Below are 25640 nucleotides of genomic sequence, written 5' to 3' on the forward strand. Positions count from 1 at the left end.
GACCTTCAAATGTTCTCTGAACAATTGGTTTTTAATTTCAGTTGTATTTATTAGGTATGTGTCCCTTGCTAACATGATATTTGTACCAGCTTTGAATCTTTTATTTTAAAAAATTGTACTAAGTTTCTCAGTCTGTCTTACGTTTAGAATTAAAATAGTTGTGTAAAATTAGAGAAGTCAAATGTTTATAACCATGCATCTATTACTATGAAATGCAAATTGTACAATTTTTATCGTTCTAATTTTTTTCTTTGTCAAATATTTAGTGAGGCAGTTGCCTCATTGCCTTAAGGGAAGCTACGCATCTGCAAAAAAAATATAAAAAAACAACGCAAAGCAACAGTGCTTTTATTGATGTGCACAGGCTTCGTGTACGTCTCAGAATATAATAAAATTTTAGGTGAAAAATGTAAGTTTAGATTTATAGATGATGTGGATATGAAATGGAATAAAAGTGACGAGGATTTAATTACATTCATCACTCATGCCAACAACATACATCCAAGTATCAAATTTACTCATGAGAAATCTAAATCCAAAATCACCTTCCTCGATACCTCCAGCTTGCTCACAGATGGCATAATATCCACTGATCTATATTCTAAGCCTACTGACACTCACCAATATCTGTCCCCTAAAAGTTGCAATCCTGCTCATTGTACTAAGAGCATCCCGTACAGTCAGGCACTCAGAGTCAAGCGAATATGTTCCAACTCAGAAACAACTAAAAAACAACTACGTCAACTCGAAACCCGCTTGAAGAGAAGGGGCTACAAACACAAAACTATCCAAAAAGGCTTTCAGAAAGCGGAAACTATTCCAAGGAGTAAACTATTAGAATACAAATATAAAAAGAAAAATAAAAGGACTCCATGTGTTCTTACTTACCACCCATCTCTCAAAAACAGCTTCGGTGTCATTCGTGAGCATTGGAAAACAGTTGAAAAGAATTCCAAACTATCCAAGATTTTTCCCGAGCCTCCCATGATAGCTTTTAGGCAACCCAATAGTCTGCGTAACCTGCTGGTGCGGGCTGAAGTGTCTGATAATAGAAGTACTTCTGGATAATGTCGTTCGTGTGATGAAAAACGCTGCAAATGCTGCCTACAGATGCATCACTCATCAACTTTTCACAGTAAGGCAACCGAAAATAACTATAAGATATTTTGCAATGTTAACTGCAAAAGTATGAATGTTATTTACATTCTAGAATGTTCGGTTTGTGGCCTCCAATATGTTGGTGAGTCAAAGCAGCATTTCCACAAACGCCTCAATGGCCATAGGAGTGATATCTCTAAGAAGCCACTTCTCCCAGTTTCTCAGCATTTCAGACAGTCTGGTCACACACTTGATGACTTTAACCGCATGAAGATCCTAGTGATTGAACAGAACATTCACTGGAGTTATGCCCAGCGACAGGTTCGGGAAAGCTTTTGGATAAAGGAACTAAATGTACATCATCCAAACGGCATCAATAAAAAATACTAAGTTTTATTTTTCACTCATTTTGGGTTGTAAATATACACAGTCACGTATATTTGAGTATTGAGTTTTTTTTTATATTATGATGTTCAGGATTTTGGATTAAATCAATAGACCAAAACTTACCTGTATTATTGAGCTATTTTTATACATATTATCAGTATTGTTAAAATAATTGACACCGAAGAAGGCTATTTGTTAAGCCGAAATATTTGTCAACACGATTTATTAACAACATCTTCGTATAATACCATCTTATATTAGTATCGTTGTGCAAATCTCTAGACTTATATAATTTTTTTCCTTATCTGCACAGTATCGTCTATCTATTCTAGACGATCCGGTACATAGTAAATTTGCTGGTTGGTCCTTTTTATAGACTTCTATATATATATATATATATATATATATATATATATATATATATATATATATATATATATATATATATATACAAGTCTAAATTGAAAACAACGTTCAAACCTATGATTGCGTTGGATAAAAACCGCAATTTTTATACGTGTGCATGCAAAACAAATTTCTTGGTAGAGGGGTCTAAATACAGCACAAACAACATTTTCCAAAAGACCTAAAAGTGAAAAAGTATATTTTTACAAAACGCATTTGACTAGCAGGTCGAACAACGGATGTTCTTAAACCCTGCTAACTGCCATTGGTGATTTCCAAATAAACAGATCACCAGATGTAACAAAATGGATCTTATCTATTAATTTAATACCAAACAGAAAACAAAAAACTTGCGGAAAAGATGGTATACCGCAAACAAAAGGTGCAAAAATTAGTACACCATATCCGGATTTCGACAATTATTGTCTCTTCAGTGATGTTAGGAATCGAAACGGTATTTGGAAGGCCATATAATTCACCTCAATTTAGGAGAGACTCTTGAATTTTGAAGAGTCGAAATATATATGAGTCATCTGTGTATTGAACGCTTTTTTTTTCTCAAGTTAAAACTATTGTCACAGACGATAAACACAGGAACCTATATGGGAGAAGGAGTGGTTATGTTGCTCACACGTACGTCGGAAAAGCTCTTGTTGAGTTTTCAAATCAAGTATACATGCTATTAATAGATTTAAACGAACATAAGCTGTCAAATTCATGTTCGCCGATTGGACTCCAATTCTCATATTTGACTTATAACATACTAAAACGTATATCCAAATTATAAAAAGTCTAAAAAACAATTTACGATGCATGGACTCAATAAAACATTATCAGCATTTCGTGTGTATTTTAGTCTAGACGCAATCTCATTAACCATCGAGGTGACCTCCGAAGACTGCCGACGGTCATATAACCCGATATAAACATAGATATAAATAGATAGCAAACTCGTGCAATTGGATTTTTCTAGGTCTGTTTGATTTCATATTATAGGTTAAAAAAGTATGTTAATAATCGTTTTTACCTGTATAAGAAATAGTTTTTGTAGATCGAATCAGACAACCAAACGGTTTACCCTTGTTTCACTTCCAATATGACATTCTTTTCATTTTGATAATTGAATACACCTAGTTCATGCGTAAACCATCTTTAGTTAAGGGGTTCAATTCACATTAATACGGATTCAATGAGGTCGAATTATTCACTTGCAAGTGAATAATTCATTAGCGATGTTTCTTTGCTTATTTTAACTAAGCTGAACCAAACTGGCTGCTAAAAGCGAATTATTATTTCACTATTTCACTTTCAATAATGATTGAACAACAACAAAAATCATATTTTATTTTTTTCCTTATATCTCGTAGCTTATGACCCTTTAAAGCGTTGCTTGGTTTCTGTATATGAATAAAAGAAGATGTACAACTTACGACCATTATGAGTATTATTAGTGTATTTTTAGGGCAAGTATCACTCTTCTTAAAGTTTTATTTACTGTGAATTGAAGGAGATGTAAGTTATACATCAATGAGACAGCAACTCAACAAAAATGAATAAAGAGGTTATTATACAGACTGAGTCTTCAACAATAGACAGGTTTCTGAACAATATGTCTAGCTTTACATCGCCCCCGTTTTAAAAAGAAAAGTTATTAATAAGACAAGATATATGACAGATCTGAAATCAACACCAAAATCTTCAAATAAAAAAAAACAATCAAACCAACACCAACACTATGACTCAAGATAACCACTATCGAGGTTACTAAATACCATATATACCTACACGATACTACATTGTATATTACAAAAAAAGATTGCTGAAAATGAAGGTAGTGTTTTGCCAAAGAGAACGTAGCTATGTTCTGTAACTGCGAGTTCTCTTACATCGGTGCTTTGTGTCTATTGTTTTTATGTTAATTGTTGAGCTGTGGCACCGACTATTCCACACTTTCCCGGTTTTTTTTTTTTTTTGCTTTTGAACCTGTTATTCAAGCATTTGGAATTACAGTCACATTTAAAAAAAAATGTATATATAATCAAAGCTGTCACTTTGCAGTATTAGTATTTATACCAAAAATTATAAAAATCGATTAAATTAAAAGCCACCTCTGAAGCAGATTTCGACGTAAGAGCTCTAATATTAGGACGTTACGCACGGTGTTCGGTCTATTTTTCATTTGACCATTTCTTGATGCATAAATAGGACAAAAACAAATCAATTGAACGCATTATTAAATAGTTACTTGTCTTGATTCATCATTTGAATAAATTATATAAAACCTGATTTTAATAAATTTAATGTTATGTTTTATTATATAATTAAGCAATGAATCCGTGTTCATAATGCCATTTTTGCCGTGTAAGACGTAACAACAAGAACCAACCATCCAAATATAAACGAAGAAAAAATTACAAACTGCTGAATGGATTTCGATAAAATTTGTACTGGTGGGATATAATATGATCATATTCATGGTGTGAGACGGTCACGATAAATATCATTTCAGTTCGCAGTCTAGCGGCCATTCTAAATTCCATAGAGCTGTAAGATTTGATGATTCGAGTACACAAAAATGAAAGCAGGCACCTCGATTTTTTTATAATATTTTCACATAAATTATAGAAAAGGTTTGTCACCTCAACATTAAAATGTGATTTTATTAGATTTTACGAACACATTTTTAATTTTAACATAACTTATATCATTTTATTTTGACGTTTTGTACAGAAGTCGGTTGAAATAATATAAAAACGACGTCGAGTAACGTTACCATTACTAAACCGAACACCGTGCATGACGTCTAGGTAATATGGGTAGACCATAAAAAATTACAATTCCCATCTGGATTAGATAGTAAATCCATTAAATCAACTTTTAAACTTTTTGGATAAAATAGGTTAACTACTTCTCCCTTTCCTTTGTGCTTTTTCTCCATGTTACAATTTTCCCAAAATAAAAGAAATAATTCAGTGTAATCATGCACGGGAAATGTTTACATAGCCATTATTATGCTGTTTATTCATAAATTCCAAAATTACAATACAGTCACCTTGCAACACATGAATTTTGAGATTTCACTCATTATTCTCCTTTACTTTAGTTATCAATCTATGCATTTTCATCAATCAATATTTGGAATATAATTTAAAAAAGACACTATCCGTTAAGAATATTTCACCACATTTATTTGGAAAATAAAACAAAATCATAAATTTCACTTATTGCCTGAAAAGATGTTCGGCAATAGGTTAAAAAATCTTCATCAGATTTCAGTAAATAAGCTTAATGCCTGAAAATTTCAGGCCATAACTTAATGCCTAGGCGTTAGCTTATTGCCTAGGATTTAAGCTAACTGCCTAATTTCACTTATTGCCGCTAACATATATACAGTAAGGATTCTACTGCATCAAAATTACCTCCCCATTACGCCACCTAATTTTTACAATCGTAAAAATGGAAGCCACTGTATGGATGACGCGCTGTCAATTTAGCTCTTGAAAACCAATAAATTTATCCACATAGCATCATTACGATCCTTAAATGCCAGTAATATTTTACAAGACAAAGGTATCTACTACCTATTGATCATAATTTAATGTACTTTTATGCCTTTAGTCAACTTAAAACTATTGTCTGATCGGTTGTCATGGAGAATTTTCGAAAGTCCAAAAACATTTTTAAAAAAGATTCTAATTAAATATTTCGTGGAAGGGCAGAATAAAAATTTTCAGAGGTTAAAGACTGTTAACCCTAGATAACACACACAAATTTTTTTTTTTTTTTAAGTGATTCATTTTTAAGATCCACTTTTAAAGGTTGTCGTCAAGTACTTTTAGTAAAAATTTGTTATTTAAACAAAATGTGTTATTATCACTCATAAGAAAGGTATTTCACTTGACCCATATATTTCATTTTTAAGTACTGTGAATTTTTAATGTTATTATATCAACCTGTAGCCTTAATATGTAAAAAATAATAGAATCTGAAGCTAGATGATGTACAGACATGGGGTCAATTACTTTTAAATGTAATTGATTACATTCAATTACAATTGCAAAATTTTCAATTAAATTACACATTACATTTGACTTTTTTACCAATGTAATTAATTACTTTCCAATTACTTGTCAAATGTAATTAATTACTTCAATTACTTTTGAAAAGAAAATTTAAATAAAATATTGAAACATGTATTTATTCTATGATATGTACATATTTATCATACATTGCTTTAAAGTAGTAACAAATGAGATCTACAGCGACTATTTTCAAATTCAGTCAGTATCAAAGATGAGTTTAAGCTAGATATCTGGTGTTTCTGGAATAAAGAAAAAAAAACATACATAAATCTCAGAAGCACATACAACTTTGCCTATCAGGAGTCCTTAGGACTAGAGGTCTGGTTTAGTTTAATGCTCAAAATGATAAAAAAAACCTTATTCAATATTTTGAAAATATTAAATTTGGTTTTAATTACCTATTGAAATTTTAGATTTAAAAAAAAGAGAGCCCTAATTTTAATATTTTGAAATGATTTTTAGTTTTGATCACAACTTTTTTTCTAAAAAAATGATTTAGAAAGCCTGACTTTTAAAAAAAAAATACTTTAGTTTGAATCACAATTAATAGATTTAAAAAAAATCATGTTCATCTCTCTCTAATTGGCTTAACACCTGTATAACATGCAAACATAACTGTTGTAAAAACATTATATAGTTTATAATAAAACAAATAGCCAGAGGTTATATTTATTGATTGACTATGTCCTTTAAAGTTGATGATGTCAAAACAATAACTATATGAATATACATGGAGGTAACAAGCTTATTAAGGTATACGACAGTAACTTACTAATGATTTCTTTTAAACACAAATTATGGCATGTTTCTACAATCATTTTTTTTTTCTTCTTTTTTATTTTTTGTTCACTCAATACAAAATAAAGTATCTCCCATGGTTGTGTAATTACGGAGAGTATACTGTGTAGGCTTTGCTTTGTCAGCTAACTACATTTACTAAGGTCATGACTTTTCATAATTTTTTGAGAAAACACAAGATTCAATCTTTCTGATCCAAAATTTCAAATGTAATTGAAAAGTAACTGTCAATTACAGACAACTTTGGCTATGTAATTCATTACTTTCAATTACTTGTAATTGAAAAAATGCTCAATTACACATTACATTCAATTACTTGAGAAATAGTAATTAATTACGGTCAATTACAATTACATTTTTCAATTACCCCATGTCTGATGATGTATCAAAAATATTTGCTTTATACGTTTTCAAGACAAAACAGTCAACTCAACAACGCCTGAACATTCAAAGGTATACTCGACTTTCTCTTTTCGATGAAATTATTGCCAATTTTTAGGATTTTTTCATAAAACTGTCGCCGGGGCAGAGATGCAAATTAATGCTTTAAAATGATCAATATTTTATCTTTCTGTGGATTTAGTTTCGGCAGAATTTATGCTTATGCACAAAAAAGATCCACATGTATTTGCACCTACATGTACCACAATCGACTGCTTTGTGAAAATTTGTCTTTAATTTACAAGTTTACAAATATCTCGAAGCTCCATACTATAATTTAAGTAAAAACAGGTATAGGAGATGCATAAAATCCTTAATTATGCACCTTCATTAAACTTATAAAGCCCATTGAAACAGATGTAAACAATTCAAATATACCAACCATTTGGCCTTTTTTACCTTCTCTAATAAAGAGTTCAATTTCTTTTGTTTCATTTCAACTGGGTATTCGCCTGATATAGGGTAGGGACAAAGTATAAAAATCAAGGTTTACTTCTTGTCCCCCTTTTCTTCTATTTAGAAACTATAAAGTTGATGACCATGATCTGTAGTTTCTGGTCGTCCATATTGTACTTTTTTTTGTTGTATTATGTGCTCATGTCTGTGAAACTGAGACCTTAAAATACCATAAACGAAACGAGGGAAATTGCCAAAATTCTACAATTTGTTTATGTTTGAAGAAGAAACTCTACATCAGCATCAACGTAGACCCTTCTTAAATTTTAATTTATCTACTTTACTCTTATATATCTTTCATTATATAAAATATCAGGATAATCTACGTTGGTGCTTATAATCTAAATTGGGGAAAAAATATACGATGTCTGACAAGTTTTACAAGTAGTTCTCTTAAATATCTGTTGCTAACCAGCATTTCTGTTGTTAGGTTCAATATGAACTTCGTAGAAAGAATAATGAAAACTATAATATGCATATTATAGTGTAGGACCCTAGATTAAAAGAAAATTCTCCAAAGATTGCTAAATAAATTCAAGATAACAAAAAGAACCAATTTTTGAACCGTTAATATTGAATATTTCTGTTGTTAGGGTGTTCAAAAGCATTTAGTGAACTAAACTTTGACTTACTTTTCATTTCTTACAGCTTAATACTCTGATATAGACAATCTGATTTGTTCAATAATTTGAATAATTCACTTGTATTTATCTTCCACTCAAACGTATGTTGTTGTAAGCAACATTTGTGTAGGTAGGTTCAGTATGAGCATCATAATAAAGTCACAATGACGACTATGGTCTGATATTTATATATTATATTATATGTTGGCAAATCACCTAATTCATAATTCATATAAAGCAAAAAGAACAAATTTTAAACCGTTGCTAGGCAATATTAAAGTTGCTAGGTTGTTGGTTCATGTTAGCATTCAAATAACTTAATTTGACCTGGCTTTTTATCTTTTACTTCAATGCATTTTTAAAACGACAATCTTATTTGCAAATGCGCTTATTTTCACAGATAAAACAGGTCATACATGATGATTTTTATTTTAAATAACACTCGTTGCTATTATTTTCCCAAGTTTCTATGCAAAGGCTATCAAAAACGCCCCTTATCATACCATATCCTTAGTCTTCGGCATTTTGTCAGTCTCAAATCATATCCTTTGGTATCTGCAATCTATAAATCTTTATTTAAGTTTTATTAATTTACCCACAAAACTACCAGCAAACGTCTGAATGTTGCGTTTCATACATAACATACTTTACAAATAATAACTTTTAAAACCGTATTTGAGCTTTTCAGGAAAATGTGCAATTCGCAAAAATTTGCATAAATGTTCAACGTAATACAAAATTTCTGATGTCATTATGATCTTGCGCTACTACAAAAACCAAAGCTATTTCGGAAAAACTAATAGTTTTCAGCATGGTAAGATTTCAGAAAAACATTCAGAAAAATCACTGTGGCCATAAGAATTTGTCACTTGCAATTTTTCTCTTTTTATTCAGTATAAATCTACCCTACATTCATTAAAAAAAAACTGATGTGGGGTCATTTTCTGGTTGGATTTTAACCAACTTGGTACCAATAAAAGTGGCCTTGTTACAGGTTTATTTTCTTATTTGATTTGTATTTTATTTTCTGATGATATGAACACAAGTATTTAATTTGTTAAAAAAATGCTATATATTTCAACAAAATTAAATTGTATTAAAATATTATACGTGTTCACACCAGGAGAAAGCAAAAACAGCTGAAGAAAAAACTGTAAACAAATATGCAGAATATTTACAAAATTCTACATCTTTCAACACCCGGTTTGTGAAAATTCAATCACAAATGCCTTCAACATACTTATTTTGAAAAAAATGTGTTTTTATGTGAAAAATATAGCAAAAAGATATAGGTGACGATTATAATGCACAGCTTTCGATAGTATGAGGCATTATGTTTTCTAGTCTGTGTGTCTCGTGTCAGGTTTAACATGTTAAGACTCCTTATGTGATTTCTTGAGAAACGTGACTCAATGGTATCTTTTTTTTTTAATTTTGTTTCAGCCGTACATCGACTATTTTAAGTAACTATTGATCTGAAATAGCTATATAAATGCACAAAAATGTTTCTTTTTGCATACAGCTTGTATATTTGCAAACTCACACAGTGGGAGTCGATACCGGGAACAATAGCAAATTCACTCTTATGAAAAAGTCGCGAAAATCAATTTTTTAAACAATGCCGGTGACGATACTGATCAAAAGTGATTTCTAAACAACAATCATAGATTTTAACGAATTTATTTGTTATCTTGTGAAATTAAAATCTGAAAAATGTTTATCTTTGCTGCATATTGATAAAAAAATTGAAAAAATCATGTACATACAAAATTTAAAGATCTTTCGGGTCACCAATTTTAGGAATGTTCCACAAAGTCCTGAGCATGTTACAATTTCCAAACATATAACTATTTTTTACATCTAAGTTGTCGAGTACACCAATCGGCACTTGTCATGTGAACATTGAATATACAAATATTGTCTTTTCGTGAATATAACAATTAAAAAGTATGTCTGTGCAGGTTCAAAAATTAAAGATCAATATTTAAATAAAGAAGGTTATCGTTTAAAGATTTTAATTATTTTTTATACAATTTTAAGAAAAGGTCGTCTCGATTTCTGTTCATGTAATTGCGGTCTTCTCGATCTAATCACATTCAATGTTTACATCGGTATGATGTCCGTTTGAATTAGCATAGTAACTTCATTTCAATAATGTTCAAAAATGTTGATCGTTGCTGCATATCAATCGATTTCTTTCGAATTTTGTCCATGAACTTCTCTGATCTAGGTGCATACATATTCGGATAATTGGCATGTTCCAGAGTGGTATACAGTCAGTAGAAAAATAAATTGAAGTTGGCACTCCAGGAATTTATTCGCATAGCAACATTTTAAACCAATTTTACTTCAAACTCATTCAGCCTGCTGTACTTGTCGTTTGCTATTTAAGTAGGAAAATGATCGCATTAAATGGAAATTTTGTTTTTATTTCAATTTATTTTTATTTTTTTTCTATTTACCAGAACGGTTTCTCGTGAATTTATAATTGATAGCGTTCTTGCTAAAGCGGAAAAAACATTTAAAAGATAAAGTTTTCAGTGTTGAGCGTTTACAGGGGAGGTAATACTTTGTCACCAGATTTCCCACTGCACATAACTTACTACCCTTTAAACAGTTGAAAATAATTTGCCTCAAATGCGACCATATCTATAGATCCTCAGCAGAACCAAAAAGTGAAATATTAGGAAAAGGTGCAGGGTCAAAAAAGACTCATTGAAATCGGTTTTATAATTGCAAATGTAGTTTCACCGTATTTCTGTACAAAAGTGCTAAAGGAAGCCTTTATCAATTACATTGTTAACAGTTTTAATTCTTCCTGTGGATAACCACTATAAGTAAAAGCTACTTTTAATTGCTGATTTGTCAATCTGATAATTTGTTATAATTGTGTTTTTTTAATTGCTGATTTGTCGATCGGATAATTTGTTATAATTGTGTTTCTTTGAACAGCTTCAGAAAAATATCCATATTGTAGTGAAACGAGTATGACTGTGTTATTTAACTTAATGTGTAAATTTACCATGGAAAATATTTCTGGGCACGGAAAACCAAAGCTATTTCAATAGCGTATAAACATAATAAAACCATGTCAATAGCATATATAGATAATAAAACAATGTTAATACAATAACTAAACGATGACAATATTGGAAACTATACTTGTGTTTTTTTTCTAATTAAACAATTTCAGGCTTGACCTGATATAGTGATTCAAACGTCTTATATGCTTTTATTTGAGTATTTGAAAAGAACGGAGACAGTTTTTCAGGATATCACTTAAATATGATAATTACGATCCACTGCTAGCCTAAATCCTGATAAATTCACTGCACTGAACAATCTTCTGTCAGTGTTGTAACTCTTGCTTTGTCGTAGTTAGGGAAAAAAACTATGAGAATACCAAAAAACAAATCATTCTAATGTCTCGGAATGTGAATATTTATTATAGTTGATAAAGAATACCATATTTTAAACCAAAGCATGATCTATCAAAAAAATCTTTTTTCAGGTAGATCAGCGCCACTAGAAAACCTTCAAATCAAAGTTTTCTTTTCCGATTTTGAAGATTAACTTTCTATTTTCAAAAGAGGAAAAGCCATATTAAAATAGTATTCTTCATTCCGATTAAACATTTTTTAATACAATTACAGTTTTCTTGATTTATCTGCCCTCGTAATTGTATTTTCAAAGAAAGTGTCATGATATGGTGTATTTTTTTTTATTTAGATTTTTCAAAAGAAAAGATTGTTTTTTGAAAATCTCTTCAGACCGTTGATTGACCTGTAGTTTTTTTGTCGTTAGTTTGCTGTCGTGATGTCGTTTACCCTACATATTCTTCTTCTTCATAATTTGAAACTCCGAATAAACTATTATAATACTATTGTAAGAGGTCAAAAAATTAAAGATATATATTTTTAAGAAAATGCAAAAATGCAAACCTGGTAAGATTCAGAACTACTTAACACATTTCTTTCCGTAGTATCCAACTTAGTTATTAACTCAATCCTTTCGGAAACTCTTCTTGAAATTGCATTTTTGTCATAAACCCAACCTCTGAAATTTAAAATCGAAATGATTAAGATTTAGTATAACATTGTTTTTTAAACAATTGTGTGAGTGTGTGTGTGTGATTTTTTTAAATAATAAGTTCAACAATAAGCATCCTCCCTTTATTAAACTAACAAAGTTTGTTCCTATATCATAGAAACAATTGCATTTAAATATGAAAGGCAAACATTGATTTATTTTTTTTTTTTGTGAAAAAGAGACAATAAAATGAATAAAAAGAAAAATAATCTGGTAAGTTCTAATTTTTAAACTTTGATTTTGAAGGTTTTCTAATGGCGCTGATCTACCTGAATTTTTTTTTTTTTTTTGGAAGATTATGCTTTGGTTCAACATATGGTATTCTTTAATTATTTATCCCTTGAAATTTTTTATTAACTGTGTATTTGCATTCAGGTGTCACAGGTCAAATTCATTCGTTCATTGTGTGTAAATTTACGTTTTTTGATTGAGTTAAGCCTTCCAATTGATATTTTATAGTGTGTTTTTCTATGTTGTGATGTTGTACTATTGTTTCAGAAAAGGGAGAAGGTTTGGTACCATTAAAACGTTTAATCCCGCTGCAAATGTTTGCACCTGTCCCAAGTCAGGAATCTGATTACAGTAGTTGTCGTCTGTTTATGTAGTTCATACGTGTTTCTCGTTTCTCGTTTTTATATAGATTAGACCGTTGGTTTTTCCGTTTGAATGGTTTTACACTAGTTATTTTTTGGGGCCCTTTATAGCTTGCTGTTCGGTGTGAGCCAATGCTCCGTGTTGAAGGCCGTACCTTGACCTATAATGGTTTACTTTTATAAATTGTAACTTTGATGGAGAGTTGTCTCATTGGCACTCATACCACATCTTCCTATATCTATTTATCAACTATCCTAAATATTCATATTCCGAGACATAAGAACGATTTTTTTTTTGGTATTCTCATAGTTTTTTTCCTAAGATCTAGCCATTACAGTCAATCTCTAAAACTTAAATCTGATTATTTAGCAAAAAGTGTATTCTTCGTTTTAAGGTAGCACAATACAAAGATTTTATACCTCCTATTCCCCAGTTTTAAAATGCTCTAACTTTCTTTATAATGCTTGAAAATTTGTAAAATTGGTATTTATGGATAGCTAACAGATTACTCTTTCAAATCAATGCAATGTTAGTATTATACAACAATTATGTAATTAATTATAATGTTAACTGTGTCTACAAAATTTTACAAGAAATTTCCACTTTCAATTGAAATTAGCTTCTTCGTGGTTATCCCGAGAGGGTTGATTTTATTATATGTTGTTCCTAGAGCCATTATCTACAAAAGGGTGTCTCAGATTTTGGATAGAATTTATAGATCAAATTTTACACCTAATCAAATATTATCTACTTTTATGTGGTAAGGATGTTTACACTAATTAGAGATTTATGAGAGAATGGAATATGATAGCGATAATTTGAGACATTCTTTTGTAGCTCCTGCTGTGTTGATTAAGATTTCGTTTAAATTTCCTGTATAGTTATAGAGATGAAAGAGCTAAATTCATTCAAGTGAACTGACCAAGATTTTGCCATTAATTGCATAATAATTGATTACATAATGATTGCATAACAAAAATATTGCCTTCATTTAAAAGATTAATCTTTTATCTATCTATATATACCTCTTTTATTAATTTATATGCAGTCTTAAGAAAGTAACAGCATTTTAAAGGTTGGAGATTGGAAGTAAACAAATCTTTGTATTGTGCTACCTTAAGTCAAAGAAAATTATACAGAAATATTTCAATATCTGACTCAATTAGAATTTTTTAAATATTTACCCAACAGGATACAATAATTCAAAATTATACTTTCGTTATTATAACTGCAAATAGTACACAGTCTTACGATACGTCTTGCCTGGCATTGAATATCCAAACACTATTTTATTTCGTTCATTTCATAAAATCTACATGTATGTTCATTCCACCTGACACCATTGTGTAAAAGAAGTCTCAGATTCGACAGTTCCAACTAATTCAGATGTTTTTATTTGCTATCATCGATACAAACTTATTTTTGAAATAGTTATGTGGTGTGCTATGGATTATCTTAATATACCATATTACCAAAAAGGGAAAGACAATACCAATAGAGCAATCATTATCCATAAGTTGAAAAAAAGCAGACAACACCATGATCGCCAAAAGAAAAATGAAGAAAAAACAAACAAAAGTCCCCAAAACACTATAAATAAAACTTAAGATTGAGAAACAGGAACCCAACCCATGGTAAGTAGTTTCTGCTCCATTAGTGGCACCAGTTGTGCAAGTAAAATGCAGATACACGTTGCATTCAGCTTTAACTTCGACTTTCAGATTTACAGATAAAAGTGATTTTTTTTTTGCCTCAATGTCCTTGTTTATATATTAATTGTAATTATTGAAATTTCCTCACATTTATTTAACGGAAAGAAAAGTATTATTTTCGGCTAGTAAAAAAAAAAATTAAAAACTATTTTAAAAAATGCACTATCAACAGCATACATATGTTGTTTTAGCATACATTGTACCTCTCTATAAAATAGGTGTAGATGAAGTACATTATTTGTCACATCTTCTTAAAATTCTTTCCAAACTGAATTCGGCGAAAAAGGTAATAAATTTACTTTTCATCCACTCTAATCTTTGACCCTATCAGCTGATTTTCAAAATTTATCCCTTAAATCGTTCTTCTTTAAATGCAGAGTGCATTATAACGAACTTTATTTTTGGAAGACCATTAGGCCATAAAATTGTCTAATAATATTTTGAATTTTCGGATTGAATCGTTATACTATGATGTAAGAGATGTCTAGTCTTCCAATTTTTTTTAAAAACATTTTCTATTTTTCAAAACAGGAGCCTGTTTATTGAATATGTCTAAGTACTAGAACATTTGTACATGTATTTTTATCACTAGGAGTCTATTATATTTTAGTGCAGACAAATTAATCAACCACAAGATGAAATTTAAAGTTTTCATTGAATGGACTCCATAGAGAACAATAGCTATTGTACTTATTCAATGGAACAGATCATTAATACCAACTGATTCTAGTGGAAAGGTTTTATTTCCTTCGCAATAAATCGTTCAGTACACTACATGTATAGACTGACATTACACGTGTGAACATATATTTGTTCCGCATAATACTTGTTCTCCCTGGAACAAAACTATGTATAATAAAAGTTCTTGGGAACAAACATTGCATACAATTATTTCCACCTTCATAAGATATTTTCCTGGAACTAAAACGTCATATGGTTTCATAATATTTGTTCCTTTAAAGAAAGAGTGTCATTTGATTTTTTACACCTGATAACATCTTAATTAATGTTCACCTCGCATGACATTTACCTGTACATGTAGTACATACAAAGAACACGAAGAATGGAGTATGAGAAATACAACAAAATTTTTACATATTTCAACGATGGCTCTTATTCTAAACAAGGTAAGAATATATATTTTTAATATTTTATTACTGCATGCTCCACTATGACTTACTTAACTAAATGGTCCATTAGTCTGTACCAATGAAGAAAGTTTAGCTTATACTTTAGTCAAGCATGAAGTTAGCCACAAATTTCAGATGAAAATGTCTGTACTTTATTAATGGAAATTTACTTCCATAATTATGGATATTGTAGTACAAATGTATATATTTCTAGAACTTTGATCATATAATAAATATTTCTAGAACTTTAATTATCTAATAACCATTATAACTATTCCTGGAACATTTATAATATAACCAATATTCCAATATGCCTGGAACTTTTATAATATAGCTTAACAAATATTCCTAGAACTTTTATAATATAACAAATATTCCTTGAACTTTTTAAAATATAACAACATTTCCTCAGAACTTTTATAATATAACAAATATTCCTGGAACTTTTATTGTATAAAACATTGTCCATAATATTTATCCCAAAGAACTTTTAGCATATAACAAAAGTTCCATTGGAAACTTTCCTTATGTAATATTTTATCCTTTGTGAAGGAAATTTTCTAATAGCATTGGATAAAATATTATATAAGGAAAGTTCCCAATGGAACTTTTGTTATATGCTAAAAGTTCTTTGGAACAAATATTATGGAGGAACTTATATTCTGTCACATATTTAAGTGTGGTTCAGTTACAATGTAATGGGTATTGGATTTAATGCATCATAATAAGGTAGGTTATACTCTTTTTATTAGGCTTTTGATAACCACAACTAGACTTTTCTTATCGAGTAGGCCGGAATATAACAAGTATTTATACAGAGTCGCACCACTTGATTTTACTACAAATAATTGTAGTAATTATAACGAATGAGAATTGGATACTGCTTGATATCAACTCGAGTTATTGTCCCCCACGTAATGAGGTAAATGTACATCGTTTTGACCCCTGAAAGTCACCAATAACCTAACGCGGCTTTTTATTTAACATATCATGATGCTGGATAAGTCCAGCAAATTAACTTATTTTTCGCATAAATTGTTTTTATTACACTCCGTGCGGGGATACTTTAATATCTCTTCAGATAGCAGGCCACAACTTTAAGAGACACAAGAGAAAAAATGATATTAGTCTCATATAGCGAAATCTCTGCATACGTGACAATATATCCCCCCTTGGTTTTCCAAGCAACAACAGTAAAATAAGTTTATAAATCATTTAAGAAACTAAGGTTCTTAATCCCTCAGACAAAGTTGACCTTAGATCTTTGTTTTGATTTTTTTTTGTTAGATTATGATTTATATACATACAACAATATTATGATTTAAAATGTGTTAATACGTGGATCGTATCAAGTGAAATTCTCCGAAGGGTGACTGGGAAATAGTAATATGGACACTTTGGTCTTCTCCTTTTCGAAAATGGGGCATCCGTTCGGTTGTGAGGGATGTACAAGTACGAAGCCATGTCCGGTCAGAACGGGGACATTTAAATCTGATGCCTCATGTAATGAGAGTGCCACGCTATGTGCAAGTTACGAATCCTTGCATCAACTCTTTAAGGAATCTGGAGGTGGCCTGTTGCAAGGCAAAGTTTCTGTCCCAATCCATTATGCCCCATTTTCAAGTGGCAGTCCAAATTTCACCGAAATTTATCCGGGACGGCCTCTTTTACATGACCTACCTTTTGTAGCTATTGTTAATTTGTTCTCGTCCTAAACATGCATGCACTATTGGCGCATGGACAGTTAGCAACCAACTACCAATCAATCAAATAAAATTTGGGTGCTTGTTTTTTTTTACCGTCTTCTACAGGCTTGAAGAAAAGGGATCTCAAATTCCATTATTTTTTTAATTTTCCGATACATAAAATTCATCGAAATTTTATTAAATAGTTCCTACCATGTTTTAATATTTTCCCGATGCACATATTTGTCTGCAATCAGAATTAATTTTGTGATGTAAGAACGGCCATGAACCTTAATTTACAGATATAAGACCTAACGAGTATACAGCTGAGGAAATTTAAGTCTGTAAATTTCCAAAGAGAATTCTCTTTTTATTTTAATTTTCCTACAATTGTCTTCTGGAATAATTTTTATATCACAGAACCATAATTGTACAAAACTGATCTGTGACCAGCCATTCCTCATAACCGTTTGACAAATTATATTGACGTGTTTCCATCTCGAAAGGAGAATATATGATAAAGCCACTTTTTTAACCCTTTGAATTTGAAAATCAAAAAGTATTACAAATCTACCAAATGACATCCTTCCGTTGGTCGCATGACATGAAATTAGTCTGTCGGATATCAATATTCATATTTTAGATCTTTGTCTTACATGTTGGCATTAGGGCTTCAAAGTTCTTATATTTACTGCTACAAAATGTATTTTACATAGATGTTAATGATCGATAATGTCTCTAAAATACTTCGTTGTGTAAAGCTGTTGCTCGTATATATTTTGACCAAAATCTTTGTATGAAGAGACCATTTAGGAGTTGGAATACGCAAGTTAATGATAAGTGGCCTGATTTGCATGGCGTGCAGAAAAAAATCATTACGCTTAACCCCTGCATTGTTCACATTGTTTCTTAAGTTGTACATGTTGTAATGTACAATGCATTCAGAACTGTTATATATATATTCACTTCAAAGCAATAAAAATGTCAAGGACAATTTAACCCACGAGGAGAAAACAGCTTTGCAAAATTTAAAATCAGATAAATCAATAATAATTAAAGAAGCGGATAAAGGTAATGCGGTTGTAATCATGGACCGTGAGTATTACCGAGATAAAATTTTGAATATGTTACAAGATGAAATGTTTTATGAGTTGACAGATAAAAAAATGGACAAACAAACAAGTACAATGATTAAAAAGTTACTAGATAAACATAAGACTGAATTGTATAAAAAAGAGATAGATTACATTTCAAACTCTAAATTTTCAGAAAGCTATTTCTATGGTTTACCTAAAATTCACAAAAGTGAGGAAATTTCAAATGCGGTATCAGAACAAAACAGTGAATACATCGAACTTTTAAGACCAAATGATTTAAAATGTCGACCTATTGTGTGCGGACCCAACAGCGTCACACAGAATTTAAGCCATTTTATAGACATTGTGATTAAACCTTTATGTCGTGAAGTTCCTAGTTTTATACGAGACGATTTGGAATTTTTAAATCATCTACCAACAACTGTAAATCTTAATTCAGAACTCATTACTTTTGATATTGTCAGTCTTTACACAAATATCCCACATGACTTAGGAATTACAGCCGTAAAATATTGGTTAGAAAATACGGAAAACGTCATTGAAAACAGATTAACAAAAGAATTTATTCTTGCATCTTTGAAAGTTATATTAGAAAGAAATATTTTTTACTTTGACGGCACATACTATCATCAGAAAAAAGGAACAGCTATGGGTACTAAAATGGCGCCTTCATACGCCACTTTAGTACTTGGATATTTGGAACAATTATTATACGAAAAAATGGACCATAAATACGGAAATGACTTTGCCATTTACCTACGTCAAAACTGGAAACGATTTCTTGACGATTGGTTTATAATTTGGAATTCGGATATATCTGTCTCAGATTTTCATTCTGATTTAAATTCTTTAAACCCACATATTCGTTTCACAATTAACAGAAATGTCAACAAAATGCCGTTTTTAGATATTTTAGTACTTATAACGGAAGACAATGAAATTGTCACAGATATCATTTCTAAAGACACAGATACACATATGTTTTTAAATTTTTACTCAAATCATCCAAAACATGTAAAATTAAATATACCTTTTAATCTAGCGTCAAGAATAATTACCATTACAAATACAGAACTATTACGCAATAAAATATTGGAAGAATTAAAAGAGTATTTAAAAAAGCAGCAATATCCGGAACAAGTGATAGATTACGGAATTCAAAAGGCACTGATAAAAGGACCAATCATTACAGAATCACGGCGATCCGAAACAACCGAAGAATCATCAAACAGTTTAGACAAAATTATCCCGTTTGTCACAACATATAACCCACGAGATTATGATATATTTAGTTTCATGCGACAAATTGAAAATAATTTACACAAAAGTGAAAAAATGGACAAAGTATTACAAAAAAAGAAGATTATCAACAGTAAAAGACAGTCAAAAAGTCTAAAACGATATTTAACATCTTCAAAATTCGACTTTAATGAAACTTTGCCTATTGTTAGAAAATGTACCAATAAACGATGTATGACATGTCCAGATTTAATAGAAGAAAGTTCAATTTATTTCAAAAATGGAAAGCATTTCACAGTCAAACAAAATATGTCTTGTAAAAGTTCAAACGTCATTTATTCTCTCATATGTTCAAATTGTGAGGAATTTTATATTGGAGAGACAAAAACAGAACTGCGGACTAGAATGACTGTACATAGACAGCAAACCAACCATGAAGATTTAACAATCATCAGGGCTAACGACCATTTCCATCGTTTTTCTAATGGACGATTTAAAATATTTCTGTTGTATACGGTCAATCGTCAAAATGATTTTCTCCGGAAGAAGAAAGAAGAATTATTCATAAACATTCTCAACCCGGGATTAAATGATAAATAATATTTTAATTTTTACGAAACATTTTAAAGACTTTACTCCAATTTTAAAATGACATTAGTTGTCTCCCTTGTATTTGTTAACGTCAAACTATTGTTAACGTCAATCAATTGTTTTATAACATTTATGTATACAAGTCACATTACCTGAAGATCTGTGAAAGCAGTGAAAGCGCTAGTAAAAGTGATGAATTGAAACCGTCATTATCTTATACTAATTTTCTTATATATATATATATATATATATATATATATACAAGTCTAAATTGAAAACAACGTTCAAACCTATGATTGCGTTGGATAAAAACCGCAATTTTTATACGTGTGCATGCAAAACAAATTTCTTGGTAGAGGGGTCTAAATACAGCACAAACAACTTTTTCCAAAAGACCAAAAGAGTATATTTTAACAAAACGCATTTGACTAGCAGGTCGAACAACTGATGTTCTTAAACCCTGCTGACTGCCATTGGCGATTGCCAAATAAACGGATCACCAGATGTAACAAAATGGATCTTATAAATATATATATATATATTTGTAAAATCACTAACACTTTCAGTGATTTTGTAAAATCCCTGAAAGATCAGTGATTTTACAACATCACTAAAAATATTGTCAGGGATTTTGTAAAATCCCTGATTACAAGTTTAAACTTGTGAATGATATTAGAACTGTGTTTTTCTTAATACAAATTAAACAAGCATTCTAGCTGTGAGTATTGCCAGGCATTACATATTCCCCTATCTGTTAAAGTACTGGAACAAAATTCTAACTTGATATATCACTTGTCATGGTGTAAACTATATAACAAATATCAAGTCAACATTATTATGTATTACGAAAAAAACTTGAGGAAAACTGATTATTTCAGTGTATTTTCTAATTCCAATGACCATAACTTTGCACAAAATAATTAGACCGGACCCAAATTCGAAATGAATCTATAACTAGTCATGATAAAGAATATATATAGATCATCAAATCAATATCTTAAAGAATGACCAAATAAAATGCTGAAAATTGATTATTTGAGTAAATTTTCTAACTTCAAGGACAATAATTCTGCCTTAAATCGTCAGACCAGAACAAAATTCAAACACGGATGGAAATACAGACAAATGGATGGAGTGCAAAACTAAAGTCCCCTTCGACTTTGTCGGTAATAGGAATACTATTATACCAACGATTTTGAAATAAAAAAATTTAATGTAAAATATTAGTTTAAACTATTGTACAATGGTTATAAATAATAGGAATATGAGCTGCTATTTAAACTACAATTTACTAATTTTTTTCATGCATGTTTGGGTGACATCAACTGTTACACAATTACCCTGCTTTTCGACAGAAGCATATTTCGTTTACATCATTTCTTTCCATAGTTCCAGAACATCCACATTCAAAAAAGAAATTGTCCATCACAAATGGAAGACAATTTAACTGCCGGTCAAACAGATATGCAATTGTTAATTGTTACAGCTTTTAGCTTTTGAAGGTCCTTCTTACTTTTTCCCGGTAATATGTTACATTTTTATTTTCCCTCATTTATTAGAATTAACTTTTGTGAGTAAGTTTGCTCTTGATTTAGAGACTGCCTGAGTCATTTTTCTACAGTATGTCAGTTGTTTGGTGAAAATTGCTCATTCAGTATTAATATTTAAGGCTAAATTTATCTCAAACTTGTTGAGTGTAACTGCTTTAGACTTTTTTATAAGAATTTTTAATAAAAAAAGAAAAACTTTTTTTTACAAATTCACTGAATTACATCAGGGAATCTGTGAAAAAGATCTTAATTATTTCAGTGATTTTGAAAAATCCCTAGTCCAAATCAGGGATTTTATAAAATCACTAATCAGTTCAGTGATTATACAAAATCACTGAAATTTCAGGGATTTTACAAAATCCCTGATTTCACAAATTCACTGTAACATATATACAAGACCAGAAGGCTATTGGACTTTCAAGCACTGCACTTATCTGTAAATATCAGGACGGGAAGTGATCGGAGTCTGTTTATTTCAAATATTGAGCACGAATGAACATGATTATGAGTTCTAGTATAACAGGTTGTTCTAAAATTTTTAATAATGGTAATTAAACCATATTTATACTGATATTTTCATAAAATTTAATTGCGTTTACTTGCAGAGACTGATTTTGTTTTTTGTTTTTTTTTTTTTGGGAGGGTGGGGGGGGTAGCGGGGGGAGTCTTGGGCTCCCATTATGGAACTACATCTATGATAACTCCAAGTATCACTCCAAAGCCCCCCTTTTTTACAAATCCTGGATGCGCGCAAATGCGGTGATTTTTACGCTCAAATATAATGCACCGGTTTGAGAAAATTTTGAAATTATACCAATGGATATAGGTACCCACGAAGCAAAGAAACAATGATAGTAAAAAGTACCTATTCTAATCCCCGTACAGAAAACAACAATTCTCCGCTGTTCGCCGTACAGTTTATCCGCTTTATATACATGAATTTCTCTGTGTGCAAAATAGTTTATTTCGAAATACAGTATTGTTCAAGTTTAGTATTAGTCAGTTTACCTTTGTTCTACGAAAACGTCAAATGAAAAGTTGAAGGATAAATGTGTTTTTATCAAGTTTGAACTCGCCACGAAATGGTACCACCCTATCATATTCTGACGATTTGAAGAGAGAGAAGTCAATGAAGGATCATAATCAGCCCTTAATAGTAGCTACATTATTTGGAATCACTATTACAAAACTTAACTTGTCATTATAGCGTAGAATATAATGAAAATTTGACCTTAACTGACTTCACTTTTTTTTCCACCGCTTCGGAGGTACCTATATCCGGTGGTGATGCTACACAGTGATACTGTGGATGTTGAATATTATTAGTAACACATTTACACTCCGCTAGTGACATATGGCTAATAGTTTTGACAAATATATAGCACAGTTAATATTGACTTCTTTTCATGACGTCTTATTTTCTTTTTAATTGCTTCATTGTATCACAATAATGAGCAAGCAATTGAATTTCGTACATTTGTGGTGTTCTCCATTATTTGTTAATATGTGTAGATAAAATAAATACTTTTTAAGTTTAAGTGACATTAGCTACGAATTAGACATACCGTTTAAATAGGATGTTTTGTTTGTTTCAAACATTTATAAAAGCGGAATATAGAAATAATATTTCGATATTAGCAGTCAGTTTGGTTCAATTCAAAATAAGATAAAAACATCACTGAGGCCACGCCAATTTAATTCCTTGTTCGACGGATCCGCCCACACATTTTTTTTTCTAAAACGAAAAAAAATATTTTAAAAATTTCCCGCTTCCCGCATCGGGAAAAGTAATCGTGTCTATTTCCCGCGCCGTTTTTTTTGTAATCATAAAAAAAAAATAAAAAGCGATCGCCAGAGCGTTATAGGGAAAACGGTACTATTACATTTTCCCAGCATTAGGTTGGCCATTTGTGTACCCAAGGCAGGTGAAGGAAGTCAAATTAGGAGCGCTGTGATTGGACGTAAGGGTACAATATATTTTTTTATTTATCTATGAATAACTGCAGTGTGTATATTTACAATATAAATTTTAAAACCTATTGAAATTTAGAGAATTATTCGAAAAGGCTTCCAAAATTTCATAAATTTGGTGTAAAATGACGGTGGGCATGGATAACATAAACAAGCTCCGTTGGAAATTGGTCATGATACTATTTGGCTTCAATTTTTAAAATAGAATAATAAAGTTCTAACACCACACATAACTGTTTTATCCAGGTTTTTATTATAAAAAGTGGTAAATTTAGAAAATGTTAGTATTGTCGCCTATGGCAGAATAAATAGTACCGTTTTCCCTATACTCAAGATAGCAAGGGAAATCAAAATCAATCAAGACTTCAGTCATATTTTACTATTTTGAAGCATTTGATAAGTACATTTGATTTTTATCACAAAGAATAGATTTTTTTAACTGAGAACAATACTGTGTTGAGAAAAGTGCTGAGTCATAATAATAAGTCAAATTGATGGGTGCTGATATAAAACTTTATTCTAGGATTTCAATATTAACTATATTGTATAAAATGCACCAAACTATAGTTCTTTTGTAGTTGTTTTCACCTTTCGCAATGATTAATTCAATTGAAAACACCAGAATTCAAGTCGCGACAAATATTTTTAACTGAAATATTTGCCTCTTTTGCTGTGTAATTCCCTAAATGTATCACTTGGGTATTTCTCTAGACATAATCTATTAAAATGGCAAATTGTCGGGTTAAGTTTGTACTGTTTATGGGGTTAGGCAATATTTGGTCATACTAGAAGCATTTTCAGTGTTGAAATTGTCCATTTAAGAAAAAAAGAGGCCCACATGAGGCTAAATTTAGATAGAATTTATGCTATCCTGTGTAACGAATTGTTCACATTCTTGGCAATTCATGCAGCAAATATTTCAATAGTGCTTCATTTTGTAGTTTATATCTTTTATTATATCAGGCATATATTATTTTTCATTTTCTTCTGTTTGAAAGGACTTTTGTTGGAAATCAATACTCCCAAGGGACATAATTCTACTTTTTCATAGATTAATACAGGCAACAAAGGCAACTTTACAGCTGAGTATTTTGCATATTTAATGTTTTAAGTGTCTAATATCTTTGTTTTTATCATCTCAAGACAGAATAATGGATTTTATAACAAGCTCTGAAATTTTGAACCACAATATGGCATATACTAAAGCATGGAATGGAGATTAGTATGAAAAACCTTGAATTTGTACTTATGTTGTAAATTTTGGATAAAATGAATACAAATTGAATGGAATTGTTATTTTTATCTGTTTAAATGGAACTGTTTATATTTTTTTTTAAAGATAAGATATGATTGAATACAGGTTGTTTATTAAGCCTTTATGAAAGAAGTAGAGAAAGAGGTAAACCAGCATGTAGGGGTGGGGACATAAAATGATCCATGTTTCTTTAAGTAATGGGGACATACAAGTATTTATTATAGCCAAGGTTTTCACAATAACCCAGTATTGCATTAATGGTGTCATGAGAATTCTTTATATCTTAATGTCACAGCATAGGGAAAACGGTACTATTACATTTTCCCAGCATTAGGTTGGCCTAATTGAAATTTAGAGAATTATTCGAAAAGGCTTCCAAAATTTCATAAATTTGGTGTAAAATGACGGTGGGCATGGATAACATAAACAAGCTGCGT

General features: G+C 30.6%; 1 protein-coding gene across 1 annotated transcript in view; it reads right to left on the minus strand.

Moving 5' to 3' along the window:
• Positions 1–25640, minus strand: part of LOC127726120 (prolyl 4-hydroxylase subunit alpha-2-like) — a 130960-nt gene that overhangs the window by 41031 nt on the left and 64289 nt on the right. Inside the window, exon 5 of the mRNA XM_052233440.1 lies at positions 12232–12346. Within this exon, the coding sequence (XP_052089400.1) occupies positions 12232–12346 (115 nt within the window). The remainder of the gene's footprint in view (positions 1–12231; positions 12347–25640) is intronic.

This window comes from Mytilus californianus, unplaced genomic scaffold, assembly GCF_021869535.1.
Source record: "Mytilus californianus isolate M0D057914Y unplaced genomic scaffold, xbMytCali1.0.p SCAF_16, whole genome shotgun sequence".
NCBI lineage: Eukaryota > Metazoa > Mollusca > Bivalvia > Mytilida > Mytilidae > Mytilus > Mytilus californianus.